Source organism: Aythya fuligula, chromosome 12 (assembly GCF_009819795.1).
Source record: "Aythya fuligula isolate bAytFul2 chromosome 12, bAytFul2.pri, whole genome shotgun sequence".
Classification (NCBI taxonomy): Eukaryota; Metazoa; Chordata; class Aves; order Anseriformes; family Anatidae; genus Aythya; species Aythya fuligula.
The window spans coordinates 5677648-5692943 of record NC_045570.1 but is presented as its reverse complement, the minus strand read 5'-3'; the positions used below and the strand labels follow the sequence as shown (position 1 = coordinate 5692943).

Below are 15296 nucleotides of genomic sequence, written 5' to 3'. Positions count from 1 at the left end.
CCCAAATCCGTTTTTTATTTCTTAAAGCGGGAGAAAGATTTCTTATGTGCTTCTTAATCAGTATCAGAATTGTTGTTTTACAGTATGAGAAAACTGTTGTCACTTTGTGGTCAACGTTTCTTTGAACAGGCAGCTGACTTTAGGCTTTGCATCTTTCACAGATTTAAAAGAAATCAGGTGGGTGATCCCAGTTCTCTGCATTAAGAGGTTTTGTATGCGGAAAGAATGGTTTTGTCAGTTGTCAGTTGCTGAGGTTTGGAGTTGTGGATTACTCTGGGATATGCATCTGAATTCCTTTTCTAGTCCCACAAATGTTGCATGCTGCCAACTTTTCTGACTTTGGAGCTCTAAATTAAGGCCAGTTCCTTTGCTCATCCCACAAACTCTTTCATGTTTTTTAACCGCAGCCTGAGAAAGGCGCCTTGGTTTCAACAGCAGCAGACCAGCATATGTTTACTTAATTCCTAAGACATGATGACAGTGGTCTCTGTGCCACTAAAAGCTTTCTTCTTTATTATTTTCTGTTGAAGTTGATCTCGAAAAGTTTTTCACATGCCACATGTTTTATTGCAGTGTCTTCAGTGTGACCCACGAACAGCAATGGAAATTAAAGGAAGAGCAACTGAAACTGCAAATTGCTAAACTAGAAAGTGCTATCAAATCTGATTTAGCAGACAAAAATGAAATCCTTGACAAGATCAAAGTAGAAAGAGGTACAATTCTGAAATAATTATCATTTTCTTATGATGTGAGTTTCTCCAATGTTGGAGTTTGGGTATATTCCACAGAAAAGTGTGGTTCATTTGGTGGTAGTGATTTCAAAGCTGTCCTTTATGAGTACAATGAATAATGTGCTTAAGTAATGACTAGTCGTTAAGTACAAAAACTAACCCACTACAGGTTATGTGCTGAATGAAGATCCTGTAACTCCAGTTGCATTAATTCTTCAACTGTTGGCTGAATTTTTACCCTTTATTCTGTATTTTTCCTTTTCTCTAAATTACAAATTCTTACAGACAGAAGACCGTCTGACAGTCCCTTTCAAATGGTATGCTACTACTCTAATCTCACTTATTGCACAAAGGTACATGAAACCTGTATAGGCACCTGAAGATGATTAATTGCCTTTCAACTTTGTGAATTCAGTTTTGTTTTGTTTTGGTATTTTCAGTGTACACTCATTTTTACTTACAGCTGTAAACATATACAAAAGTACAGTTTTGTTCTAATCTTCCCAACAGATAATTTCATATGTGTTTTTCCCATGGTGTAGAACAACTTCTCAGTGAAAGTTCAGCACCTTGCCATCTTTTTTTATCTCTATACTGTGATATACTGTGCCACCAAAAAAAAATTACACGAAGAGCGCAGGCAGGAAGTAAACTAAATATTTTTGTGGTTGTTTCTTCAAATGTGTATTTTTGAAAGGTAGCATGCTTCCATGAACAATTTAATAGAATGAAGTGGGTAGACATGTAAGTAATTATTATGATTATGATTCAAGTTCAGCATGTGTTTAAGATTAAGATTCTAAGTAGTTCTGCTGGCTTCAAATACCAGATAAAATATTCAAATATCTTACTGGATTACAACAAGATTTTGCAAAAATTAGCCCTAAGTTGTCTTAATGGACAAATACTTACTGTATGTCAGTAAAAAACGACATGTGAAATAAGAGTAAAAAATACATTGCACTCTCTAGGTAGTGTTTGTCCATAAAACCTAAGAACAAACAAAAAACACTCCACACCCTTCAGCATAAATACAGTTCCGGTTTTATTCCATGGGCTAACGAAGAAGGCAATCCTAGGCAAGAAGGGGTTTGAGAGTTTGGCCTGTTTTGGTTGAAAGAGCTGTTGAAATTGCCGCATTTGGTTTGTAGAAACTGCATCAGGAAGTTTCTCTTCCCAGGTTCCCAAAGGACACCCTATCTGTGATCAACTCGGCAGAATGCAGCTCTTCATCTGTCTTGTTGTTAGAGAGCATTCCCTGCTGGCTTCCTGATCTCACCCACAGAATCTGTTTATGTCCTTATGACTTCATACTTCAGCTGGATTAATCAGAATAGATAGCCCCATTGTTACACTGAAAATCTCTTTTAATAATGCACCCGACACATACAGCTACAATCCAGTATTTTATTGTTAGTGTAACAGAAATCTTGATGGTTGGTCTACTCTGGTTATCACAAAAGCAGAAGAAGAATAATGCAGTTAGAGTACTGCTGTACAGAAAAAAGTCTCAATAATAATATAATTGGATTGTAACACGTGTGGCCACTTCCTACATTTTTGTTCCCTCTCCAAGTTATACTTACTTCTGTATTGCTCTTCTGGATTTAACAGTGAGTAGATTTGAATTACTGGAGAGGATAACACCTTAAGTCATCAGTCTGTGGAGTCCTCCTTTGGGAGGAATATGATGTTGATGTTGCTAGGATTGACTTTGGGTCACTTTGCTGGGATACTTTTACACCTCACTTTTTGCCTTATTGTTATACAGCTTCACGTTATCTCTGAATTTGTAATATATAGTGAGTGCCCTTTATGCACATCATATGCTATTACTTTGTTGTGTTTAACCTAAAACCAGTGTTGTCCAGCTTCAAGTCTGCATTTTTTAGCTGAGCGTGATTCAACAGCTGGAAAGTCATCTGCTGCATGAAATAAATGCATATTATTTTTTTCCTGGGTGTTTTCTAGAAGCTCTGATAAAGCTAGTTTCCTTTCTACAGAAATTACAGTTTTGAAGTTGACTTCTTAAGCAGCAAGTGAGAATAGATATTAAAAATATCTACAAAAGCTTCAGTGGGGTTGATCTGAGAAAAAGAGTGGACTGAGCTTTCTGCTTGTGCTGGAAAATTCAGGAGATGAGATAGGAGTACCTGAAGGGGGGTATCTTGTCTCCTCATTCCTGGTAAAAGTGCCAGCTCAGATCTCAGTTTATATTGCAGGGATAAAAAGCAACATCAGCATGAGGAACCCTTTTTCTATACACCCCACCCCCCCATGGGGAAGAAAAAGATGTAGGTCTTCTGGGTTATTATTTGGAATGGAAGAGTTGACAAGACTCAATAGCTGATAGGTGTTTCACAATCTTCTATCAAGTCTTCCTCCTCTCCCTCGCAACTCTCACCCCTCTGCCCTTCCCTCCCCAGCAAAATGAAGAAAAAATCTCAAGGCTTACTTTGTTTTCTTCTTTGCTTTTAAATTTTTAGCCCTTAAAGTTTCTTGCTATATTTTCTTCAGTTCAGTTGTACAAATACATTACATTTTCCTCATGACTGCAGAGAATTAAAACCTTACTGGTTAGTATGTATTTGAATTGAAAGTGACTCTTCTGGAGTCTCAACAGATATGTGAGTAAGGCTACTGTGTGTAGGAGCAATGGCATTACAGATGATTCATTTCCAGTGAAGATGTCATTTATATATAAACTCTGCAAAATTAAAACTAACCTGATGTCAGTTTTAGAAACATTCCCAAACCCTTGAGACTAAAATCTCAGCCACCTGTGTTTTACTGAGTTCAATCCTCAAAACTGAAAAGCTATTCCATAGAAAGTAGCAAAGTTGTGCATTATGCCCTGAGGGTCAACAGAAAAGATTCCAGCATTAAAATGATACTGCGCACTATTCTGTTGAAAGCAGTAGAATATATTCTCAACTTCGTATGTAGTGTTCTACCCATCAAATCCCACTAGAGCAGATGGGAATTAGAAAACCTAATACTTGCAATTCAGGTTGACAGTTAACATTTGTATCATTCTGACCTAGAATATGAATTCACAGTATTTAAGTGCATTGCATAAGAATACAGCTTTGGGACTTTGAAAAAAGCACAGAAAAAATAAGAAAAACGTTGTCAAGAGAATAAGGAGTTTGGCTGGGGGAGGAGAGTGGATAGGAGAGAGTATGTTTGTTCCAAAGAAAGTTCAGTGCTTTTGAGGTGAACTTGCTTTTAAAACTTTTCTGTGTGGAAGAAAGTAAGTTTTAACTACATTTTTTGGTCTAATCCTTGATTTTTTTTTTTTCTCTCATGAGACAAATTTCTCCTTGAGGCTCTTGAGATGTCACTGTGGAAGCAGCTAGGCATTAGTGAGAAGTCTCTTCAACCTTCAACTGAGAAGTTTAATGGTGTTTAGTCGTTCAGGCTGACAAGTTTTGTTATCTTCTATGTTCTTTCCCCACACCTGCCCCAGAAGCAGAAACCCAGAGAAGCCATACTTTGAGTGTAGATTTTTGATGCTGTAGGTTCAGTTTTAATGAAAGAATGCTTTGGTTTTTTTTCATCTATTAACATCTATCAGGTCAAAGACCAGGTTCCTATCCCCCTCCTCCTGTTGGTTAATACTAAAGATTTCCCTGTAAAAAATAGATGAGATTCCGTATTTTTCAATTAAGTTTTTACACATAAGATAATATGAAAAGGTAAGCTTATAATTTTTATGATTATGTTGAATTAAGCAGAATATTTTGTTATTTCTCTATGTTAGACCAAAAGGAAAAGCTGATGCAAGAGAACAAAGACCTGCAGACATGCTATCTCGAAAATAAGCAACAACTAGATGAACTGAAAAATCACATGAAATGTTTGACCAAGGTGAAATCTCTCTCTCTTTTTTTTTTCCTATGTTTTATGCATAGTGTAAGTAGTTCTTGAAAGTAAAAGAATACAGAAATACAACCGCATCGTTTTATTCATGATATCAAGCACAATGTCATGTATAGTGAGAATGCATCTTGTTACTCTGAATATAATTCTTCAATATTCATTCACATCTGGTATCACCTTTTCATTGAGTATTTCTGTTTCAGGAAAGTGATGTTGATGCGACAGAACTCAATGAAGCTCTCTTGCTTGTAAAGGTAACTTAAAAAGAATTTATATATATATATATGTGTGTATATATATATATATATATAAACTCTTGGTTTATTATTAGTTGTTTTCTACACAGTTCTTTGGATTTTTAAGAGCTGGATTATTTTGTAGTAGTTTGTGCTTCGTGCATGTGTATTTCTCATTTTTCAGCTACAGTGAAGCAGAAGGGAAGATAAAAAAAAAAATTGCCAGGATGAAATGTAGAGTTATGTAGATAATTCATTATAACATCAAAAGTGAATTAAACCTGATTCATAAGCATCATTTAAAAAAAAAAAAAACAAAAACAACAACAACAAAAAAAAAAGCACCTTGCTTTCTTAGTCAGTTATCATACCATCTAGTTCTTCCTGTAATGTTGATAAGAAAAACATGTTTGTTTTTTAATTCTCTAAGCATAAGAGAACATACTCTAAGCCTGTAATCTCTGAATATGTTAGAGCAACCTCTCAGTTAACTACTTAGCAACCTCTCTGCATTTGCTAAAACAGAAATAGAAAGTTTCCAGTAAACGTTTTTCGTTTTTTCTTTTTTTTCTCTTGCATGTAAGATGTAGTTTTATTCTTTACATAAAAATTGAAAATGAAGTCAGGGGAGGAAGAAATGTGTGCTTTAAGCTTCCACTGTTCTGATGACTTGCATTTAATTTTTCATAAATGTGTGTTTACCGTAATTTGCAGTAATTTTACTATCAGTAGAAGAGTCTCTATGCTACTTTATGCTACTTAAATGTAACTCTATAATGATAATGAAAAAAAGTAAAGAAAAAAAAATCAAAATTAAAACCCAAGTATTAGTAACAGAAGTAATGTAGACTTGGGAATAATTCAAGTTTGGATCATTCAGTAAAGCAGGTTTATTAATTATATAAAAGGCAAATATATTAAGGATTTCTTATTTTTAATGGATTGGAAGAGTGATTGCTTCTGAATATCTCATACATTTGAATTGGTTCCTAATGACCTAGAGATTACATTAATAAATGCAATTCGGACAGCTATGGGTCTATGTCATTCCTATTTGTTGTTATCTTGTGCTCAAAGTTTGCAAAGGTGTGCTTACTCTTATTCTTGTCTCAAGATTTTATTCAAATGTTGTATTTAATCAAGCATGGAAACATCCAGATATTTTGCAAAAGTTTGTTCAATTAACTTTTCAAATTTGCTCCAGGTTCGAAAGCAGCAGCAGAATGGGGACCTTGTGTTTTTGGAAAAAGTAGATGATGATATCAATAAAGATTTGGAATGCTCGATGAGGGAGCTGCAATTAACACATGCAGAAACAGTGCAAGAACTTGAAAAGACGAGGAATATGTTAATTGTACAGCATAAAATTAACAAAGATTACCAGGTACTAAACTCTGCACACAGTGGAAAATATCTTGATAATTACATTTTAACATTTGTAGCACTGGAACTTATTTTCCTTCAGGAAAAAGTGAAGTCGTAATTAAGGCTTGCAAATTGCATCAACAAAGGCAGTCAGTTTTATAAGTAACCTAACATAAGATTTGTTAATGTTGAAATGATCCGAATGACTGTAACGTCAGTCTTTTAACTCACCCTGATTAGAAACCTCAAACACATGCCTTCTTGGGATTATTGCTGAGCTCTTATCACGTCTTCACAGGCAAAATAGTAAGTGTAGTTATCAAATAAGCTTCCTTTTCCACAATGCTCTGCTTTCACTCTCTCCTGTTGGCTTATTGCAGATCATATTTTGGCTTTTCTTTCAATCAATCTGATTGTAAAATAATGCAATCATTGGGAAAACAACAACAAAAAAAACATTAAAACATTGTCCTGAAGGAATAGCTAGTCAATTTTATTTAATAAGGATTTTTAATTTTGCTGAAATGAATTGATCTCTGTGTTGCTGAATTTAAAATTGCCATTTTTGCATATTCTTAAGTGCTCTTTCTCAAATTTAAATACATTTTGTCTTTGTAGCCGAAAGCACGTGCAGTATCAATGCAGACAGGCCTCAATGGTCCTTTTTCCATGCAATTTTTTTTCAGACTGAAGTTGAAGTTGTGACACACAAGATGGAAAGTCTACAGAAAGACTACGAGTTAAAACTGGAAAAGTATGTCCATCTTCTTGATATTAGGGCTGCACGCATCAGAAAACTAGAAGGTATTTTTGAAGTCTATTTTCTTCATTTTTTTGTAGTTTATCTACTTCAAATTGTTATTGTAATTTTGTTCTTCAGAAGAAATATCTTTCCATTCTTAAGACTAGTAGAAAGGTCAGATCTTTAATGACACATTATCTATGTGGTGTTTGTTACTAATCTAGAAAAATTCAACAGAAAAGTTTGTGCTGCAATCCTTGCTGAATAAAACTAGCCAAGCTTTGTTTTTTTTTAAATAAAAAGTTGACCATAAATATGATTTATTTCTCTGTCCAATAATTACACAGTCATTTTATATGTTGCTAAAAATCCCAAAGTCGTGGCATAATGTAAATGCAGAATATTTCAGACTAATGAATTTAAAATACTATTTTAATGGCTTCGGTGTTTAACATGGTGTATAGAAATCCTGAAACAGGATAATTTAAAAAGCCTAATGTCATAACAAGATTCATGTTTTGTCTTCAAGTTGCATCCCATGTACTAAAGGACTGCATGATGATTTATGTCTTAATTCTGTAAGCACATACTCTTTTTTCTTTCTGTGGCAAGCAATATAACTTTATTTAGTTTAACCCTACAAAAATATGCATCTTAAGTGCCCGCTACATTTTAGCATAGTAATACTTGTTTTGATCACTACGTAAGGCTTCTGCATGTTTTGCTTTTTAATTGTTATTAATTTTAACATAATGTTATTCATGTGTCTATTTTTAGTTATACTGAAGTAGCTCCATTGTGGAGGTATTCTTGATGTCAGAGTGCTAAACAAGCCATTGATGTATGATTTTAAGCATGTAATTTCTTTTTTTGGTAACACCTTTAAGAAAGTAACCTTGTTCCTGTAATAGGATTACGCTTTTTCCTCTCTTTTCAGGCATAAATTATTTGTGTTTTATTTATTGCAGCTCAACTAAGAGATGTTGTTTATGGTACTAAACAGCACAAATTCAGACCAGAAATACTGCCAGATGATTCAGTAGATGAATTTGATGAAACTTTGCATTTGGAAAGAGGAGAGAATCTTTTTGAAATTCATATCAGCAGAGTGATCTTCTCTTCTGCAGCTGTGCATGCTTTTGGTGACCATGAGCCTGCAAGTTTTTGTACTTACGCATTCTATGACTTTGAACTTCAAACAACCCCAGTAGTGCGTGGACAAAACCCATTATACGACTTCACGTCTCAGTATCTTGTACAGGTTGATGACTGCTTCTTGCACTACATACAGAGAAACAGTATCACACTTGAGGTTCATCATGCATATGGCACAGATTATAAAACAGTTGCTGCATGCCAACTGAAGCTCCATGAAATCCTGGAAAAGAATGGGAAGATCTACAGCACAGCAGTTTTAGTTGGTAATCAACATACAACCATCACCAAACAGAATACTCATTAAGTGACAAATAATGTGTATTTGGCCAACAATTAATTCATGTACTGCTATTTCAAAAGAAGAAAAAATCGTTTATACAACATGATATTTCCTGTTGGATGTGCAGTACGTTCTGGTGATTCTACCAACAGTTGTGGAAAAGCTTGTACTGGTACAGTTTTACCCAGAAAGAGGCCACTAGCTGTGTGTCAAAAATATATTTCAACAAACCATTCTAATGAGCTATTTTTGCCAGTAATTTAAACTGCTTACCACTTGGTGGAACATTTCCAACTATTGACATATAAAACTGTCCTAAGCCTTATTTTTCTCAGAGATTAAAATAACAAAGTTAGCTTGGACAGTAAGTACTGCAGGTAACAGAATGAAAAAACTGTCATGCTTCATTTTTAGGTCATTCATGTAGAGCCAGAAGAGTTGTGTTGTTCATGGCTCTAAAATAAACTGCAGATTTCGTGTCACAAACTTTGCTGTGATGCATAGTCACAAAATAAATGATAATTTGTGGCATGTCCTAGCATTTGTGTTTGACTTAAGTACTTTAATGTTGAAGATTAATGTGATCCCATATGTGTTTATTCCTTAGGAATCAAAGGAAACGTCCAAAATTATGGTACTGTAGAATACTGGATCAGATTACGGGTTCCTATGGATCAAGCTATTAGTCTTTACAAAGAGAGGTCTAAGACTCTGGGGTATATAACATCCAGTTTTAGGGAACATGAACAATCATCCCAGGTATGTTTAGTTTTGTACTTCATAGTTTTGGATGCAATGTTTAAAATTGTTTTTTCAGTTGGAATAGTTTATTTCAACTCTTGATGTGCTCAAGGTTGAGGAAGTTAAACGTTCTTGAACTGTAAAATGTCTTTAGCAATTGAATGATGTGTTTTTCATATAAAGAGATACAGAACCAATTGAATTACAGCTTTGCTGAACTGGCAAAGTCTTAAGCTTCAGTTATTTATTTTTACTGACTTGGTCACTAGAACATTTGAAATGATGATGTAATTAAATTGTATTGTATTTTCTTAACCTATAAGTGTCAAATTTTGTTAACATTTTGTTCTAGTAAAACATTCAGGAATGTTAGACCAGCCAGGCCTTGGATCACTATTACGGGTGAAGTAGTTGTCTAGAAAAGTCTAAAGGTTCTTAATGTTTGAGTGTTATGACATTACTTCACTTTTTCCTTTTTATTTTTATTTTTTTAGCTAAACAATGAAGACACTTCTGACAATATAAAGCAGTTTATAGTCATGTTTATATAAGGGTCACAGGCAGGAAAAAGAAGGGACTTTCAGATATCTTTAGTACTTGGTTGAAGAAATAAAAACTAGTATCAACTATGTTGAATTGTATAAATTAAAACACTCCAGACCTAATGGGTATTTTTTGTTATTTATAGCTGTTAAAATTACAACAAGTTTGGAGTAACTTCATTGTTTTATATTATTCCATAATGTAAACTTATACCAGAATACCGATTCCAAAATGTAATTTGAGAAGTACATTTGGTATACACATTCTGTTAAGAGTCAGTGTAGGCATTTTCAGAGAAACATTGAGTTTGATAGCACTGCAACATTTGCTTTAAATCTGATTTTAAAAGAATCAAAGGTATTTTTAACTAACTCATAAAATCTGGGTGTTGTTAAATGCCAAAAGCTGGTATTTAGTTTTCTCTATTTTTTATGTTATGTTATGTTATTTCTAGCTGTGTTACTAGTCCAAACATAGATGAAAGGTAAGGCATGTGGAACAGAGTGTTTTGTTGTAATTATTGTACAATTGCAAATTCAAACATGGCAACTGAAATACACTGATTATAAAGGAGAAAACAGGAGAACCGTCAGAAATGAATAACTGTTTCTAAAGAGCTGTTTGAAACACTGCAGTTATTAAAGATGTTTCATGGCGGAAACAAAAGTCATGTAGCTATAGCACAGATGGCTACATTATGTTAGGGATCCTATGAGTCTGCAGCTGCACAAGTAGCTTCAATTGTATGTTCCAAAATTTAGGCTTTCACTAGTTAAACATATATATAAAATTTTCTGTCCTGTGTAGTGGCAGAAGTCATGGAAACATGAACTATACACAAACTGCTATAAAGACTTTTTTTTATTATTTTGTATTTTTTCCAGTTCTGTGTGTAGCTAGAAATAATAGTCTTAAGGTTGCATATTCAGGACAATACGAAATTGTCAGGGTAGCTGTCTCTACCAAATCCGGTGTGGATTATTTAATCAAAATATACAACATTTTATCACACACAATTAAATTGATAGGTGTTTCTCCATATACCAGAAGACAGAACTCTGCCTTGCAAAAGCAAGATAATTTTGTACAATGAATGAAAATAGCTGTGACACATTACAGCAAAACAAAGTAGCCCTTTGAGATAGATGAAGATGGGGATTACTACTTTAACATAACCATATTATTTGTTTTCTTGTTATTCCTTAATTTTTATTAAAATTAATTTCCTAGTTTACCAACTTCCTTATTCCACTTCAAACATTTATTATTGCTTTTCACATACTGATTTCTATTTTTTGTGAATTCTTTGTGTAGATAAATATTTTGAAGGAAAAAAAAACCTAAGACAAATCTGCAGCACAGTTTTAATTATTGAAAAGTGTAAATAAAAGAGATTGCAGTTATAAAAATTATATCTTGACACAGAATAGCTGTCAAGGTCAGAATCTGTGACTTTAAAGCTGCACTGGTTATGAATCACTCTTAAAACATAACTGCTTTATGGATGATCACATGACAAGTAGATCTTAGTTTTAGAAGAATAAGGCAAATAATCACAGACCTGAAAGGTTTAACCTTTTATTTCCTTATACCAAAAGAGATGTAGTTGTATTTATAGAACAAGTAAGATTTTGTCATAGAAAGTTAAACAGTAGTTAGAGTGTCATCCAAATAAGTTATTTGTTCTATTTATAAATTTCTTAGAGTGCGCCACTATAAGAATTCTAATGTTTTTAATTTCACTTCTTTTTCATTTAAAGCAGCAGATACACAGAACTGCCCAAGTCAGCACTTCAACAGATGGCAATTTAAATGAACTCCACATTACAATAAAATGTTGTAACAGTCTACAGTCCCGAAAAAAACATCTTCAGCCAAATCCATATGTTGTCTACAAGTTTTTTGATTTTGCAGACCATGATACTCCCATCATTCCTAGCAGCAACAACCCAGAAATAGATGACCATATGTGTTTCCAAGTGCCAATGAATGCAGATTTAGACCAATACCTAAAATCAGAATCCTTAACATTTTATGTATTTGATGATGGTGAAACAGAAGAAGGTGGTTATTTAGGGAAAGCCAGTGTGCCTCTTATTTCTTTAGCACATGACAGATCTATTTCAGGTAAGAATTTGACCTCTCTAAACACAACAAAATCCTCACTTCCTGTTTCATATCTCTTTTAAATCTCTTTAAGAACCAAACCAAGGAAAAACCCTTATCATTCATCTGCTCCTCTTGTCTGACAGAATTTTAAAGTCCAATGAAATCTTGGAAATTTTGCATCACGGTGTTACTCATGGCTAAAGAAAAATCTGTGACAGAACTTGGAAATGGATGAATGATTTTTTTAATATAACCATTAAATTGCAAACATTAGAGAAAGAAAAGAGCAAACGAGAGAAGAAGCTTCAAATATCTCTTTTGCTTACTAAGACAGTACTAACAGAATGTTCCAGGATTGTTGCAGTTTCTAACAAAAATACTAAATTAGTGGGTGTTTGTTGTGGTTATCCACAAACTGCAATGAATCCTGTATCTTACAAGAAGGATGGCAATAGTAGAGTTTTCTTCAAAAACTAAAAAGTAAAAGAGGAAATTGAAGTCAGAAAAGCCAGCTGTCTGAACATTCATTTATGATGATCCTTACAGGGATAAAGAGTCTTAAAATTCTGGTTTGTTCTACTTACTGGTCCTGGTATGGAATAGCTAGGTTTTGATAAATAATCATAACTGGAATGATGTTTCACTCTAGCACTGACTAAATGCTAATAAATTATTGATATTTTTGTTTTTTCTTTGCATTTTAGTAATCTGTTTGCACCTTGTCTCTTTTACTACTGATTTTTGCCTTAAGAAGCCTACCAAATTTAGCAGTTACATTCCTCACACTACTGTATGAGTATATTGATTATTAAATAGAAAGGCCCTCTTAGTCTTAGCATCAGGTGGGAAGGGGTGTTTGAAATTTGATTTTCAATATTTGCTGCTTTCATAACTGACAAGATATTTGTGTAAGAAAAATAGTAGGTGCTTTGCAATAAGTCTTGGGGAATAAAATAAAATAAACATTTAGTGCTTCTCTCTGGTACAAAAAGTAACCTAGAATTATTTAATATTTTCTTTTACTGGCTCTTTCTTAAATTCTGGTGATTTAAAAAATAGTTCCTTGGTATATGTACGCTTTCTCCCTCCTTTTTTTTCTGTTGTTGCTGTTACTTCAGTTTGTCAATAATTTATAACATGGTTTCTTTCTCTGCATGTTTTAATTTTTTCTCATTAGTTTACTTTTCTAGCTTTAGCTAATGTGCACTTAAAAATAGATTATAAAATTGACATGAAAAATCAGCCTGTCTTAGGGAAAAAACATCAAGATCTAAATTTGGACTCTTAAAATCATTGTTGACTGGAACTCCAGATATGACCTAGTCTGACTGCCTGACCCAGTTAGACCAAGTTGCTTAAACCTTGCCCAGTTAAGTTTTTGAATATCTCAGAGGACAGAGATCTATTATTTGTCTGGCCAACCTGTTCTGGTGTTTGACCACCCTTGTAATGAAAACCTTGTTCGTTTTCATTTTCCATCTCGTGCCTGTTGACTCTCATCCTCTTCCTGTGCACTGCTGGCCCCATCTTCTCTGTACCCTCCCATTAGGTGGCTGCAGACAGCAATAAGATCGCCTCAGAGCTACCAGTTCTGAAGGTGAAACAAATCCATTTTCATCCTTTTCTTCTATGTCATGTGCTCCCTGTCGCTCTTGGTAGCCCTCCACTGGACTTGCTCCAGGATGTCACTGTCTTGTGCTGGAGAGGCCAAAATGACACGGTGTTCCAGATGCCATCTCATAGATATTAAACAGAGCAAGAAACTTCCCAGGGCCTGCTGGCTGCTGTCTTGCTGTTGAAGCCTGGGGTGCAGTTGGCCTTCTTTGTTGCGAAGATGCAGCTTTGCTGGCTCATAATTTTCAAACAGGACCAGCTTCTTTTCTGTAAGGAAGGCTGCTTGTAGCTTCTACTGCTGCTTGACATTATTCAGGTATGCAGGACTTTGCATTTGCTGTTGGTGAACTTCATGAGTTTCCTGCCAGCCCATCTTTCCAGTCTGTGAGAAAGCAGCTTTGCGTTCAGTGCATCAGTTGCTCCCCACGACTTGATATCATTTACAAATTTGCTATGGTGTTCATAGCATAAAAGCTGATTAATTAATATTTCACTGTCAACTATAAGACATTTATGGAAGTGTTGAAAATTTTACAGTATGATTATTGTAAAATATAATTACCCCACAAAAGTGGATAATAAAGGAAAATTTGCAAGTAAATTTAAGGTTTCTTCTTTGATAAAAATGTATCAATTTAATGTTTTGTTTTTTTTTTTTAATCATTTTATTTTCCTTAATAAAAAATAAACATTAGTAAAAAAAAAAAAAGGGGGGGGGGAATATATTTAAATTAGATATGAACCATATTAGTAAAAATCAGTTATGTCATTTCAGATTATCTGAGAAACCTACAAAACTCCTTGAAAGACAGCAATCCAGTCCCTTCCAAATCATGTATTTCTGAACATTCTCGGTGTTATATTGGGTATATTTGAATCTACAAAACAGTCTTTTGACATTATTTCAATAATGAAATGGCTTCTAAAATTAAGACCATTAAGCTATTTTATTCTTGAATCACATTCAGCGTTGCATTGCATTTTATTGTATATATATAGAATAAGATAATTAGATGGGATTTGCCTTTTGCTTTCAGGTATTTTTGAACTTACAGATTCTGAAAGACAGGTTACTGGTGCTATCAGAGTTGAACTAAAATGGAAATTTGCCTACCTACCACCAAGTGCCTCTGTAATGGCTGCAGACTTACGGAATTACATTCAAAATGAGGAATCAATGGCAAGTAAATTACTAGTAGAGGAAGAAATGCAGAATCCAGTCCCGTCTCCTCTTACTTCATCAGTGACAGTGAGTAATCTGACCAATTTACAGAAGCTAAAAGATACAAAAGATCTATTACAGCAGGTCATTTAGTTCTTCCCTGATGACCAGGATTTGTTGTTACTGTAAAACGATGCATACTACAAATGATTCATATAACCACCATCTTGGACTTCCTTTGGGAAGTGAAATCTTTCTTGTGTCAAAAATTTTTTAAAGCCATAATGTAATGGTAGACAACTGGGTAGTAAAAGAGAGAGTAGGGAGAAGAAATAACAAACATTGAATATCATCCTTATCAACTGTATTTTCAGTGCTGCTGTCCTATGTAAAATGTAGCCACATTAGTTTAACTCCAGGACTAAGGTTGAAATTAGTGATAGTTACAAAGTTAGCTTTGTGCTATTTCTGTCATCTCTAAGAAACTCAGCCAGAACTCAGTCAACTGGAATAGCTTTGGGCCTAAAGTACCAAGAAACCAGATCCAAACCTTAGTACAGACACTTAGGTGTATCTGCAACGCTGTCACTATTCTGGCGTCTACAGCAGGGTGCTAAGATATCCAATAGCTTCATAAAAATCACTCAAATAAAAAGTGGCACAAGGATTATTTTTTTATATAAAAGCCAGTAAAGTGGATTATCAAGAGAGTACAGATTGAAGAGTAATGAGC

General features: G+C 34.2%; 1 protein-coding gene across 9 annotated transcripts in view; it reads left to right on the top strand.

Moving 5' to 3' along the window:
• RPGRIP1L (RPGRIP1 like) overlaps positions 1–15296 on the top strand; it is a 72658-nt gene that overhangs the window by 26655 nt on the left and 30707 nt on the right. For 5 of the 9 annotated variants that reach the window (XM_032195589.1, XM_032195587.1, XM_032195591.1 and 2 more), the window contains exons 10-19: positions 130–177; positions 574–713; positions 4495–4601; positions 4817–4867; positions 6054–6233; positions 6901–7018; positions 7925–8377; positions 9002–9153; positions 11439–11805; positions 14439–14650. In XM_032195589.1, the coding sequence (XP_032051480.1) occupies positions 130–177; positions 574–713; positions 4495–4601; positions 4817–4867; positions 6054–6233; positions 6901–7018; positions 7925–8377; positions 9002–9153; positions 11439–11805; positions 14439–14650 (1828 nt within the window). Of the gene's footprint in view, positions 1–129; positions 178–573; positions 714–4494; positions 4602–4816; positions 4868–6053; positions 6234–6900; positions 7019–7924; positions 8378–9001; positions 9154–11438; positions 11806–14438; positions 14651–15296 lie in introns of those variants that run through there. The other 4 variants (XM_032195590.1, XM_032195593.1, XM_032195592.1 and 1 more) reach the window with 4 other exon arrangements.